This window comes from Mesocricetus auratus, unplaced genomic scaffold (genome assembly GCF_017639785.1).
Source record: "Mesocricetus auratus isolate SY011 unplaced genomic scaffold, BCM_Maur_2.0 Super-Scaffold_100014, whole genome shotgun sequence".
Classification (NCBI taxonomy): Eukaryota; Metazoa; Chordata; class Mammalia; order Rodentia; family Cricetidae; genus Mesocricetus; species Mesocricetus auratus.
In genome coordinates this window covers 16,203,514-16,218,665 of record NW_024429197.1, presented here as the reverse complement: position 1 = coordinate 16,218,665, position 15,152 = coordinate 16,203,514, and the positions used below count along the sequence as shown (strand labels likewise).

The 15,152-nt window shown below is 41.6% G+C and overlaps 1 protein-coding gene across 5 annotated transcripts in view; it reads right to left on the bottom strand.

Moving 5' to 3' along the window:
- Positions 1 to 3,760: 3,760 nt before the first annotated feature.
- Zmym4 (zinc finger MYM-type containing 4) overlaps positions 3,761 to 15,152 on the bottom strand; it is a 119,293-nt gene continuing 107,901 nt past the window's right edge. For all 5 annotated transcript variants that reach the window (XM_040756612.1, XM_040756611.1, XM_040756614.1 and 2 more), the window contains 4 exons: positions 14,225 to 14,336; positions 12,825 to 13,073; positions 7,002 to 7,131; positions 3,761 to 6,116 (listed from right to left, as the gene is read on the bottom strand). In XM_040756612.1, the coding sequence (XP_040612546.1) occupies positions 5,909 to 6,116; positions 7,002 to 7,131; positions 12,825 to 13,073; positions 14,225 to 14,336 (699 nt within the window). In that variant the 3' untranslated portion in view covers positions 3,761 to 5,908. The remainder of the gene's footprint in view (positions 6,117 to 7,001; positions 7,132 to 12,824; positions 13,074 to 14,224; positions 14,337 to 15,152) is intronic.

Below are 15,152 nucleotides of genomic sequence, written 5' to 3'. Positions count from 1 at the left end.
CTCTTAACCTCTGAGCCATCTTTCCAGCCCCTCATACCGGGATTCTTTTTTTGTTTTGTTTTTCGAGACAGTGTTTCTCTGTATTGTTTTGGAGGCTGTCGGTCCAGCCTGGCCTTGAACTCACAGAGATCTGCCTGCCTCTGCCTCTCGAGTGCTGGGATTAAAGGTGTGCGCCACCACCGCCCAGCCATACTGGGATTCTTGAGAAAAGTTTTGCTGTATCTCTGAGACCGGCCTATACAGGTTAATGGCTTTGGCATTGGTGTTGACGGGCCACACCACGTCAAAATACACATTCATTCAGGATTTCATTCACTCAGGGCTCCCTCTGCTCTCCATACTACCATCCCAAATACAATAATAAAAATTTAAACAGGCCAGGCGGTGACAGTGCACCCCTTTGATCCCAGCACTCCGGAGATAGGCAGGTGGATCTCTGTGAGTTCCAGGCCAGCCTGCTCTACCAAGTCACACAGTGAAACCCTGTCTTGGGGGAAAAAAATTAACAAGCAAATTTGCTACTCACTAAAAAAATGAAGCAAAGTCCCCTGAAGCACAGTTCAGTGTGTGAAGGTTTGAATGAGAATGTTTCCATAGACTTACCGATTTAAATACTTGGTTCCCCACTGGTGGAACTGTTTGGGATGGATTAGAAAGTATGGCCGTGTAGGAGGAAGTGTGTCACTGGGTGGGCTTGGAGGTTTCGAATCACACTACTCTACTCAGTGTCTCTCTCTGCTTTGTGCTCCTGAGTTACATGAGCTGCTTCAGAGCCTGCTGCCTGCCAGGCTCTTCACTAATGAAGCCCCCAGTAAACTCTTCCATAATTTGCCTTGGTCACAGTGTCTTATCATAGCCACAGAAAAGTAGAGCATGGGCTGGAGAGATGGCTCAGAGGTTAAGAGCACTGACTGCTCTTCCAGAGGTCCTGAGTTCAATTCCCAGAAACATGGTGGCTCACAACCACCCATAATGAGATCTGGTGCCCTCTTCTGGCCTGCTGGCAAACATGGAGGCAGGATGTTGTATTCATAATAAATAATCCTAAAAAAAAAAAGTAGAGCATGGAAAACCAGCAGCAGTCCTACTGGCAGCACTCAGAGCAAACTTAAGTGTGCAGATACAAAGGTTCAGACTCATACTTCCCTTCACTGCTGTGCTAAGACACCTGCCAGACAGTGGAGACATGGGGAAGGGTGCTGGGAGGCAGACAGCCCACTGCAGAAGTGGGGCAGTGGGTAGCTGTGCTGATTGATGTCTGGCTTTACTGTCTATTGCTGGTGTTACCACTGCACAAGTCATTCTGGATACTTGGTTTTTTTTTTTTTAAGATTTATTTATTTATTACATATACACCAGATTGAATTGTAGATGGCTGTCAGCCACCATGTGGTTGCTGGGAATTGAACTCAAGACCTCTGGAAGAACAGTCAGTGCTCTTAACCTCTGAGCCATCTCTCCAGCCCCTGGATACTTGGTTTTGAGATGCAGAAATCATCTGCAAATTACAATATTTTGCAGGAGCCACAATGTCAAAACGTAAGTATGGTAACATTTTGTTCAAGCTATAACAAATAAAGCTTACCTGAGGATCAGAGTGCAGAGGTAAGCCATTAGTTGGGCACAGAGGTCAGGCAGTGGTGGCACACACCTTTAATCCCAGCACTCGGGGAGGCAGAGGCAAAGGGATCTCTGTGAGTTCAAGGCCAGCCTGGGCTACACGAGACTGAATCTGTCTAGAAGGGAAACAGAGCTCACATAAAGGTGATTCCAGCACTTGGGAGGTGATATGGCTAGACAGACAGGAATATAAGGTAGGAGGAGACAAAAGCTCAGGGCAGTCTGAGAGTTCCTAGAGACAGATGCAGTCTGAGCAGCAGTCTCAGGATACAGTGTGAGGACAGGATCACCCTTTCGGTCTGAGCACTGGTTGAAGCAAGAACTCTTAAGTGGCTGGCTGCTCTGCTTCTCTGGTATTTCAGCTTTTACCCCCTGACTCCGGGTTTTTATTAAGGACTCACATGCATTTGAAACCAAGAGATATGTATATATTGTAAATTCTTAACTCTGGCAGGAAGATAGCTCAGTGGGTAAAGGTACTTACAGCATGCCCAATGACTTGAGTTCTACTTTGAAACATACATGGTGGAGGGGAGAACTGACTCCACCAAGTTGTCCTCTGCCCCCCCCCAACGTGCATCATGGCACACGGACACTAAAACACACAGATAGCTACCTACCTACCTACCTCTGGGGCCAATGAGATGACTGTGGGTAAAGGCACTTTTGCTGAGCACTTGAGTTCTCCGCAGAACACACAAGGGAACTGATTCCTTCAAACTGTCCTTCCAGTCACATGCATTGCTACTGCATGTGCAATGTGTACACAGACGGCAAAAACAAAAACAAAGGACTGATTAGACACAGTTCAGCAGATACAGGTATTTGTCCCCAAGCCCGACAACCAAGTTCAGTTTGCAGAGTCCACATGGTGGGAAGGAGAGGAGCAACTCAAGCAGGGGTGCACACGGGATGGGTGAGGTTAGGAGCCGTTCACACCTGAAAGCCCGCCTGAGTCAGGTCCAACAACTAAAGAAGTCCTTACCGTTTCACTTCACAGAGGAGAAACATGAACAGAGGTTTTTCATTTACTTAGGGTTCACCGAGACAGGAAGCAGAAAGACCCCAAAGCCAGCAATTCTCCCAATAAGTTACAATGCCTCACAAAAAAATGTCACAATGGGTAAATGGTAACAAGTATCACAATGGGCAATATTAGTATAGAAGAGGTTGGGAGCATTGGTGTTTCATTCATAACCTCCTGAGCTTTCAAATGGTCACTATAAAGAACCTTTGTATTCACATGGAAAAACGAACTCATTTACAGAAACCTATTTTACAGTCTATCTGGGGGGAAAAGAATTTCATAAACATAGGAATGTCATAGGGCCTATACAAATGGTCTACACAGAATTTAGTGGAGTGCCAACGCACCTCTAGAGACTAGGAAAAAGCACTCTTTATTTCCACATTCTCATCGAAATCCCCATCAATCCATGAGAATAAGCCCAGTGTCAGACCGACCCTGATCATCTCAAACACTTCGGTCTTGAAGAGAGCTGTCGGAAAGGAGGCCTGTATGCCACTTGCTATTTCTAATTGTTGGGACCTTTTCTTTTTTTCCCGAGACAGGGTTTCTCTGTATTGTTTTAGAGGCTGTCCTGGAACTCACTCTATAGACCAGGCTGGCCTCTAACTCACAGAGATCCACCTACCTCTGCCTCCCAGGTGCTGGGACTAAAGGTGTGTGCCACCAACACCCGGCTTGGGACTTTTAATATGGTTAAAAATCACCTAAAAATGGAACCAAGTCTTTTTTTTTAATATTTATTTATTATGTACACAGTAATTAGCCTGCATATATGCATGCAGGCCAGAAGAGGGTACCAGATCTCATTACAGATGGTTGTGAGCCACCATGTGGTGGCTGGGAATTGAACTCAGGACCTCTGGAAGAGCAGCTACTGCTCTTCACCCCTGAGCTATCTCCCAGCCTGGAACCAAGTCTTGACAGAAAGAAAGCCACAGGACGACTGCAGTGAGACAATGCATGAAGTTAACTGAAGAAAATCCAAGGAACTTTTCTGAAAACTACCTTTTGGGGGGGGGGTATTTTTACATATCTTGGATCATACCAATAAGATTAAATAAAAAATATAAATTTTTTAAAGCCACAAAGAAAAAGAGCTCACCCATCAAATACAAATATACTATTTTATTCTATGGGAATAGTTCTGTGGTTCCTGCAAAAGGAAAATTCAAAGACAGTTAAAGACCAAGGAGCAGCAGGACAGACAAGCTCACGTTCTGTTTGCTGATGCTTTTTTCTCACCCTCCTGGGGTGGGGAGTGTGACTTTACACAATTTTAATAAAGTAAAAAGTAAGTAATTTGACACAACAAACAGCTACATTTATGAGGAATGACTGATGATCAACCAGTTTTAAAATTAGTTTAGGGGTCTGAAGCCCCTGCACTAACATGCAGCTGAGGCCCTGATATAGTCATTTATCGGGTAGTGGTTGTTCTCTTAAAAGATACACTTTTTTCTTTCTTGTATTTTATAACAATTTATCTACTAAGCTAACAGTATTTGTTTCTCATACAACTACAGATGGGAAATGTTAGTGTTTACACAAATCATAATTGATACAGCAGGACTGGACACCTGGTGTTTCTGGATGGTTTATTGGTGACTTATCAGACAGGCCAACTGCTTTCCATTTCAATCAAAGGAGGTCTGGAAGGAAGCAGTTCCCCATCAAAAATGACAAACACAGATGAACTTAACCATACAGACTGGGGCAGATTTACTTCTTTCACACAGTTCTTAGTAACAAAAGGGAGATTGTTACAGGCAGAGGACAGAACCACCAGGTATACAAAGTCAAAAGGCCCATTTAAAATTCTGTTGCATTTAAATGACTTATTTGTTTAAAAAACAAAATAAAACTTGCTACCCCCACCTAAAATATGGGACACACTGAAGTCTCTCAAGGTGATACTTTGGAAGAAGTATATGACTTCTCTCAGTTCTGCTGTAAGTTCAAATTAACTTCAATTAAAGAAGCTCAGTAATTAGCCAATATTATTAAAAGCTTGAGTCACAATTTTGTAAGGAAGAAACTGAGACTGGAGAAGAGGGAGACAGTGTGATAATGTCGCACACACCTATGCCTTGCAATCCTCATAGAACTAAGACAGCTAGAATCTGGAATAATGCTGTAAGACTTTCTTATGGATATGTAAAACAGTCAATCATCTTGTACTCTAACCGCAAATCCCTAACTTTCAAGTTCCTTGGGGCAATAAAGTCAACTTCCAAATGCTTTACATGGAAGCCTACTACGACCTTCCCTACCACAATTCAGAAAGCTGCGTAATACTGTGTGTCTATGGGATCACCCACGTTTGTCGGAACTGTGGAGACAGATTATTCCTTTTGAAATGACAAGGGCCTCCAGAAGCTGGTGCAAAGGACAGGAAGAGTCCTTGGGAACAGGTAAGTAAAACATGGAAGAAAAGCTGCCATTGGGGAAAAACTGGAAACAGGAGAGCCTCCATGTCTGTGCACCACAGCTGAGGCTGAGACAGCAGCAATAAAGCCTGCACCCAGAGAAGTGGGCTTTTAGTGGGCTTTCTACAAACAGTTCAAGACACCCAGGCTCTAATGGACTCCACAGATTTTCTGTGTACATAATCAGCTTGTGGAACATTATCCTTTTCCCTTCAACCACCCACAGTGGAGAAGGTAAGACCCTAAATGAAAAGGGCACACTAACAACAGCAGTGAGGGGCCTCCAGTCCAAGTACCAAAGGCTTCTTCTATCCTTCACATAAGTGGGTTGGCAGTGTAAATCAATCAAGACCACTATCTTTTTACAAAAAACATGAGTATTTTTATTGGATCTTCAAGGCTGAGTCTCAGTGGCGTCATTTGATGTCACTCTCAGCTTTGTAATGATTTCTTTCCTGACTTTCATGAACAGCTTGCTCAAATAGCCTACTGCAGCCAGGGTCTCACCCCAAAGCTACCCCTTTCTAACTAAGGTTACTATGGTAGAATTTTATACAACAGTTTTCCTTAAAAATATTCCATAATTTCTTATTCCCAAACAAAATAAGATTATGCACCACTCAGAAACTGGTTAGTCATTTGACCATGTCTATGGACTCTCTCCCTGCCAATTCATTCACATTCCTCCCCTCGGGTTTCATTTGCAGCCACACTGTTGCCCAGGAGCTGCCTGTTCGTCAAGAGGACTTGGATTTGTGCATCTTCCCGACAGCCGAGTGCGTTCACAGCTTGGTGCACACACGCTCATAGAAACAGGAACCTTACTCCCGTCCTAATCTGATAATTCAGCATCAGAGTCTTCAGATTTGGCTTTAGCAAGTTCTTCATGTACCTCTCTCACCATGAGAATGCGTGTCAGCATGGTGTCCAGAGTCCCAGGGTCTATTGGGAATGTGGAGTACCACATGGGACTATTAGGAACACAGGAGCGCTCAGGCTGAAGGTAGAACACATCATTCCTCTGCTTCACGCTTTCGGAACTGTCCACAGGAGGGGGCAGAAAAGATAAAAGAAAAAAAGGGAAACTGAGATCAGAACACTGAAAATACACACCATTCTTTCTTATAGAGTGGCTCTGAGCTTTTCCAACATGACTCACTTCCTAAGTAACAAATCACAGGCATTCTCCCAGGAGCAACCTATAACTGAACTGGAAGTGGCAGACTTAGAGCACAGCTAGCTGGGCATGGTGGCAGACAGTGCAGTCCAAAATTTAAAGTTGGAGTAATGAGGGTTAGGAAATCCAAAGTCATCCTTAGCTACAAATCCAGTTTGAGGCCAGCTTGGGGTACATGAAACCCTACAGGGGGTGGTGGCGGTGGCAGCATAAATCACGTACTTCAGTTCAAATGCTGCTAGGAGTAGAGCATGTCAACTCATGAAAATGAATCCTAAGGTCACTTGATGTCATTATAAATGTACTCTTAGTCTGTGTCACATATTCCAGTAAGAGATTCTTTAAAACTTTCCACTCTGAACTAAGACTGTATGGCTAAGCAGAGAGCATGCTTAGCATGGGGATGAGGATAGGCCTGGTCAGACCCCAGCTTTTTAAAATATAGAGCTGAATTTCTTTAAAGCCTCCCCCTCTTAAAAATTTAAAAAAACCTCAGAACTTGTTTCCTATAAAAAAAATAAATGACTACAGATCAGACTCCACAACACTGCAAAAGATCAAATGAGATGTGATTTATGCTTTTTAAAGAAAATTTGGGAGAAAAAATTTTAGATAAAGAGGGCTTGCTTCTTAGTTCCAAATCTAGGCAGACATAAGGATGGAAAAAATATGAAATCAGAGGCACACCCAAATGTGCTTGTGCTGAATGAAGAGTGCCCTCTACTCCAAGCACATACAGACCCCTTACCATTTTGACAGGTAAAACTCATAAAGCCGAACTGGACATCTCAGTGGGTTGTCGGTGTTCTCTGCCATCTCCACACCTACCAGAGACTCGTCATCGTCATTCCGTTTCCTCTTGCCGATAGTTAGTTTATCTTGAGACAAAAAAAAAAAAAAACACCTAGTGATCTCTGCTGCACAACCAGAGACCCTGTCACCCCAGCCCTTTTTCATTTATTCAACAATACTCACTGAGCTCCCATGTGCCAGGGAGTCTAAACGCTATGGTTGACCTGTAACACGTATGATCCCCGTTGAAGAAAGAAGAGTCCCCCAGCAAAAGGGACATGCTGGGGGTATGTCTTCCTTTCAGACCTTCATTAGTAGACTAGATTAGGTACAGGGTTCATAAACCAAAGTAGAAAATAAGACAAAACAGGGGTTCTATACATGTTTCTCCTCTAGTATGATTAGGGAAAGTAGTCCTCTTTCTAATGGACATATTTCTCATCTGGGGCACTAGTACTGACTGAGTTCTTGCTCAAGTTCCTTCTTCTTGTGTATTCTAAGAAAAAACATCTTGCTGGGCATTGGTGGCACATGCCTTTAATCCCAGCACTCAAGAGGCAGAGGCAGGTGGATCTCTGTTGAGTTTGAGGTCAGCCTAGTCTACAAAGTGAGTTCCAGGACAGGCTCCAAAATAATACAAAGAGGCCCTGTCTTGGAAAACCAAGAAAAAGAGAGGAGGGAAGGAGAGAGGGAGGGAAGGAGGGAAGGAAGGAAGGGAGGGAGGGAGGGAGGGAGGGAGGGAGGGAAGGAAGGGAGGGAGGGAGGGAGGGAAGGAAGGAAGGAAGGAAGGAAGGAAGGAAGGAAGGAGAAACATCTTAGGAAAAGAAAATCTCAGCAAAGTTGGCATCTGATAAGACAGGACTTTGCAGGGCTGTGCTCTCAGACAATGCAGGGCACAGACATAGGAAGGAGGCTGCTGCTTATCCATCCATTCAGTCTAAACAGAGCTCTACTAGGTGGACTCAAGAGCCCAAGCCGCTCGTTCGTGTGTGTGTGTGTGTGTGTGTGTGTGTGTGTGTGTGTGTGTGTGTGTGTGTGTGTGTGTGTGTGTGTGTGTGTTTGAGTGCATGCACGACACTGTGTACACACGTGGAGGTCAGAAAACAACTCTGCAGAAATGATTCTCTCCTTTTACCTTTCATGGGCAGGGATCAGATTTAGGTAATCAGGGTTAAGCAACAACTACCTTCACCTGCTGAGCCATTTTATTTTTGAGACAGGCTTTCATCCTGACCTCCAGCTCAGGCATACGCCACATTGGTCACCTAGCGAGCTTCAGGGATCCATCTGTCTCTGCTCCCTCAGTACTCTGGTAACAGACACACATCATCATTTCTGGTTTTGCAAGGGTGCTTAGGATCTTAACTCTGGTTTTCATGCATGCATATTAGGCAATTTATACACTGAGTCATAACGGCAGCCCATTTTTTTGAAGACTCATTGTTTTTTATTTAATGTATGTTGTTGTTTTGCTTGTGCACTACCTGCACACAGTGCCCAGAGGCCAGAAATAGGCACCAGACCTCCTGGAAGCAGAGTAACAAACATCTGGGAACACAGACAGTCAGATATTTTAGGAATGATTAACCTTAAAGTGGAAGTCAGAAAATGAATTGCTTTGGGGAAGAGATTATGCTTCTGTTTCCACAGAAAACAAAAGGCTGTAGATTTCCTCAAGGCTGATAGAGATCAGGTTTGATCAGAGAAGATCCCCTGAAAATCCTGGCTACAGACATAAAGAAATAAACATAAAGATAGGTGATATATATTTTACCTGCTCAGACATAAAACCAAAAAACAAAAAATCATCTTTGTCTGGCTTATGTACAATGCACAGCCTATACATGTGTTAATGCAGATATGTATGTTACCTTTGAAAGTTTGTGTGTTTTCAAAGCAAAGGAAACACACATCAATGAAAATGGGTGGCCCCATGATCCAACCTCTCAAACTGCCCTTGTTGGGAGTTTCCTCAGAGTTGTACATCCAGAATAGCTTCAAGGCTGCTGGTTGAGATGGTTCAGCCTCACAGACTATTCTAGCCTGAACTACAAATAAGCCTTGTGCTTTCCCACTGCACAGAACAGACAACAAATGTTATGGCTAGTTTTCCCAGGACTTGATTATTATCTCAATTTTCTCAGGTTCCCTTAAAATGTTCTCGCCCACAGACAGTAGGAACCAGTATAAAAACCACAACGCCCACATTCCCAAGAGGTGGGGTGGGTGGTTTTTGGTCACTTGATGGGTTATGGATGTTTGTCATCATTTAGGGGGGTTGGTTGAAAATTGTTACTGGTCATGGTCAGGGAGAAAGCTAAACAAAGGAGATTAGATTCAAGGATCTCATCCTAAAATGAAAACGGGAATATAGTAATGATGGGTGGATTGATGAGTTGACTTCTGAAAAACCATTAGTCTTAAATACTTTTGCATTAGTATGGAATTTTGTATAATGACACAAATTTGAGGTTATTTTTGATAAAACATACTGTACATATATTTCTACTCCTGCTGAAGGTATTGTACTTCAGCTGGAGAGATGGCTCAGCAGTTAGGAGCACTGCCTGTTCTTCCAAAGGTTCTGAGTTCAAGTCCCAGCAACCACATGGTGGCATACAACCATCTGTAATGAGATCTGTTGCCCTCTTCTGGCCTTGCAGGCATACATGCAGGCAGAACACTAAGTATAATAAATTTTAAAAAGAAAAAGAAAAAATATACAAAAAAAGGTATTGTACTTCTGCAGTTCATTTAACAATATAATGTAAATTTCTAGTCCTTGAAAGTTATTATTACAAACTATTTAGGATAATTAGAAAATGAAGGTTAGTAAGTAGCTAGTCGCCTATTTAAAAAAAAATCAAACCTATAGTTAACTATGTTTTCAAGGTCAAACAGATTTTAGATAGACAGGTGGTCTTCAAACACTTCAAGTAAGTCCTACAGAATATGGCATCTAAAATATTTTAATAACCTGGGGCTTTTCATGACAGTGAGATATGTCTGCCAATTTACTTCAAAAAAGAAGATGGGTATTGATGAACCTTCATATCAAGTTTGCTTTCTTTATGGCAAAAACTTGCCATTTGGGCAAGAAACTGGCCTTGACTCAACTGCAAACAATTTTTTGTCCAAATTAGACAAGCAGGACACAAAATAAGGACAGTCCTTCAAAATTTCTGCTTCACAGAAGTCTAAGGTATTTTAGGCTCATAGGCTGAAGATGTATACCCCAACATTACAAAGGAACCTTGGGATGACTGTCCAGGCAGCCAAATGCCTCTGTTGTTTCTTAAGTTTTGGAAGTTGTTTGCTCTGCACTTCTTGTTGACTCAGGTAATATAATCTTGGGTCTTTGATGGACTAAGTAGTTATAGTTTTCCTTATGATAGAAGGTAAATTAGGTACAAAACTTTGGACTCATCAAGATAGTATCAATAATAGAAGATTTTCTCTGAATATACCAAATACAAATGAAGTGAACATTGTAAATACAGTTCTTTTTCTTCTGTTTTTGTTCGTTTGTTTGTTTTGTTTTTTCTTCAAGACAGGGAGCCTGTCCTGGAACTCGCTCTGTAGACCAGGCTGAACTTAAACTCACAGAGATCCATCTGCCTCTGCCTCCTGAGTGCTGAGATTAAAGGCATGCACAACCAATGCCCAGCTGTGAATATATAGTTCTTACCTGATAACTATTCTTACTGTTTATGGTTCTAGTATGTTAGAGTTAAAATCTTTTCTTTTTGGGAAGAAATGTTGTGGAATATTCCTTTACACTGTGTGAAGATGTGTCACTGTGACTAGTTTAATAAAGAGCTGAGTGGTCATTATCTAGATAGGAAGAGATTAAGTGGGACTTCTGGGGACATAGAGGACCTGGAAAACAAGAAAAGCAGAATTGCCAGCCAGATGCAGAGGAAGCAGGATGGGAAGCACAGACTAAAGGTAACCAAGCCATGTAAAAGATCAAAGGTAAAAAATATGATTTAATTTATTATAAGGATTAGTTGGGAATGAATCTAAGCTAAGGCTGAGCTTTTATAATTAATAATGTTTCCATGTCATTATTTGTAAGCTAGTGACCCAAAGGAAAGTCCAACTACAGGATCCAGTGCTCTAAACCAGTGAGCCATATCTCGAGGCCCTTCGCCAGCCCATTTTTATAGTCACTCTTGACAAATGGTTTAAGATTCTTTCTCTCCAGCTACCTGCATTATTGCTTTAAAACAAATTCACTTTAGTTTCCTACACAGAAATGCTTTTCAAGTTACTTAAAACAGTTGAACTTATTATGGACACACAATCAAAAGAGGCAACATTAACTGACCACCTCTCACGTACTCCACAATTACCATCCTCAAGTACACAGCAGATCATCAGGAAGACAGAGAGGACTGAAATCCCAGGCCTCAGGACTGAGGCCAGCTTGGGAAATACAACTGAGTTCTAGGCCAGCCTGGGATACAAAGTGAGAAGCTTTCTCAAAAAGCAAAATCAAAATCAAAACTTGCTAATATGAGCCGGGCGGTGGTGGCGCACGCCTTTAATCCCAGCACTCGGGAGGCAGAGGCAGGCGGATCTCTGTGAGTTCAAGGCTGGGCTGGACCGATAGCCTCCAAAACAATACAGAGAAACCCTGTCTCGAAAAACCAAAACAAAACAAAAACAAAAAGCAAAAAAAAAACTTGCTAATATGGATAGGGTGCATACAAACTATTAATAGATTTTAGGTTCATAAAATTTAATTTTCACATTTCAAGTATATACTTTATTCTTAAAAGTAGTAACTCAATTTGGAGAACTTGATATTGGTAAAAATTAAGAAATTTCTCTGTGTATATATGTGATATATGAGCATGATGGCTAATAGCTATAATGCCAACACTCAGGAAGGCTGATTCAAGAGGATTGTGAGGTCAAGCATAGCCTGAGCTATTACATAGTAACACAAGGCTCAAAATAACCAAAATCAAACACAGAAAGTTTAATTTCTAGTTCGAGAATAGCAGCATTATTTTTCAGACATTAAAGACAAAGAGTCACTTAGTCTGTTTCTGAAACATATGATCATAATCTACTTACTGAAAAATATCATTGATGATCCAAGAAGACCAAAGACAAAAGCAGTCTGCTTTAGGGCAGCTTCTAAGTTCCTTTAGAATTTTAGAACCGATTAAAAGATGCTAATTCAGGGCTGGAGAGACGGCTCAGTGGTTAAGACACTGCTCTTTCAGAGGACCATAGTTTGATTCCCAGCACCCATATGGCAGCTCACAACTGTCTCTACTGTTCCAAGGGATCCAATGCCCTCATACAGACATTCATGCAGGCAAAACACCAAAAATAAATAAATTTAAAAATATGCTAATTCAAACAGGATGCTCCAGTCAAAAGTAAAAACCCAACAAGCTAAGCCCAAAAGCAAAACAAGTTCCGTTTAACTGGCAATTGCTGACTAGTACTTGTAAATCAGTGACCTTATCACCACGTGTTACATATGGAAATTCCCGGTAAGTTTTACATGTAAGGCTATTTGGGATCTACAAATTAAATCAGGGGACTCTACCCAGTTAAGTCAAAATTTCTAACTTAAAGACAACAAAAATATGAGGCAAAGAGTCCTCTCATTTTGAGAGGTTTTAACCTACTTGAAAATAGACTATTGAAACATTCAAAGCAAGTTGCAGTGTGCCCTCCATGTCTAGAATGAACTACTGACCCTCTGTGGTAACTGTCTTAGTCTCACAAACAGAAACCTCATCTACCAGCAACACACCTGGCTCTGACTCTTGCTTCTGTAAAGGTGGGAAGAATCTCAGATACGTCATCTTGGTGCTGTACTTCAACGTCCTTGTCCGTCTCATCACATGGGCAAAGGAAAGCTTCAAATGCTCAGAAACATTTTTTAGTTGGAAGTATTTGGTATTGAAAAAAAGGAGGGTGTTTAACAGGACAATTGGCGAGTAAGCTCCCAGCTGTTTGCACTCCCACAAATGCTCTTCTTCAATGCGAGAGAACATGTAACCTAGGATGGGAAGAACAAAGTATTATATGATCTCTCAAATTCCACAGGAGGAATATAGAAAGAGAATGCTGAACATTGCTCTCTCCCACCTCTTCTTTATACAGGCAAAGAGAAGCAGCACCAACAAGAACAGGGCAGAGGACTCCAATCAGAGAGACCCAAGCACTTCCCTGCGAACCTTTCCCGAGGAGGCCATTTGCTATGACAAATTTTTTTTGTAGAAAGCAAAGAGCCACAGACAGTTTTATTTATAGGTATATTCCAATTTCATGCAATTTCTCTATCACAAGATATTTTCTTTAAAGTTTGCAACCATTTAAAAATGCAAAACACTTTTAGCTCAGACTATAGAACCAGGACACAGGCCAGATCTGATACATGGAAAGTTAACCAGCTCCTGCCCAGACCAGCAAGCAGCTTCATGTATTCAGCCAGTCACTGGGGAACACTCACTGACTGACTCCTTCCCTCCCAAACTCCCTCTCATTCTCAATTTGTATTAACAGCCATGCTTCTTGGACTTACTGGAATCTGTATGAGAAGCGAGATCTTAAGGAACTGCACAGTTCCATATACCTGGTTCTCCACGCCCCTTAAATTTAGTCTAACCAACACTCTCTCCTCAATCCTCTCTACTGTTGCTATTATATTCTTGGGAGATCATCCATGAACATGACTTTACTACTTCCAAATCTATGTTTTCAGCATCCTCTCTGTTAACTACATCAAACCACCATGTGGCTCAGAATGCTTCAAAGGTGCTCCAGAGCCCAGCATAGAGGACACAATCCTGGTTACACACTAACTTCTCTAATATTAATGGGTTAAAGGATTCAAGGATAAGAACAAATATTCAGTGCATACTGACAAAGATCATCTGTGCATGGGTAAATCAGTGGCAACTAGCATGTAGCTTTACCAGACAAAACCCTCCTAGAACTGAATGTAAATTTTTTTAGTTGTTACTACCTCTTTGTACACTGTATGTTAGTTTAACACAGTAATTGTTCACAGTGGATTTTACAGTAAATTCAAGACTTTCTCCTCAAAAACTCAACTGTATTATTATACCAGGACAGATTATATGACAATACTTTAAAAAGCAATTTATGAAAGCATATCATAAAAGTAATTCAAAACAATCTCCTTACCATTAGGAAGTATTGTAGGCTCCCATATTTTCAAGAGTTTGGTAAGTTCAATCATAAATCTGGAATAGGGCTCCGTAAAAATGTTATCTATTCTACCATTTTCAAACAGGTACTAAAAGATAAAAGAAGTGACACACAGTAGTATAAAAAAATCTCAAGAGTAGAAAGCGTTGTAAGACATGGTTTCCATTAATGCCTGCCTTTGAAATGCTGGCCATCCTGCACAGCTTCTAAAGACTTTATTGTAGATTAAAATACCGGGGTTCAAGTCCAAGGCTCTCGCATAAAAACCAGTCATTGTCCTTGGAGAAGTAAACTTCTTTATGTAACAGTGTGGGTGGTACAGAATAAATGCTGAAAACAGGAGTCACTTACTGCTCTTGCAGTGGACCCAGATTCTGTTCCCAGAACCACATAGCAGTTCATAATCATCTGTAATTCTAGTTCCAGGGGATCCAATCAATGTCTTCTTCTGACTTCTGTGGGTTTATGTGCAAAGAGAGAGCGCATGCACACTCAGGTGCACACATACACATATAAAATAAATACATATAAATAGGCAAACTTTTGGGCTATAGAGACAGCTCAGCAGTTAAGAGCATTGGCTGCTCTTCCAGAAGACCCAGGTTCAATTCCCAGCACCACATGGCAACTCACAATTGTTTGTAACTACAGTGGATCTGACACCTTCACAAAGACATGCAGGTCAAACGATGCTCATAACATTAAAAAAAAAAAATAAGTAAACTTTCCATATAAGAACCCTATACTCTGATCACTGCATACTTCCCAACTCTCCTTTTATGACATGCACTTTGTCTACAAATGTGTTCACAGAGCTTCTGTCTGCTATTCTACTTACACTAACTTTCTCTTGAAACAATACAAATTCAAATGTAGGAGCTTACTGGGCAGTGGTACACGAGAG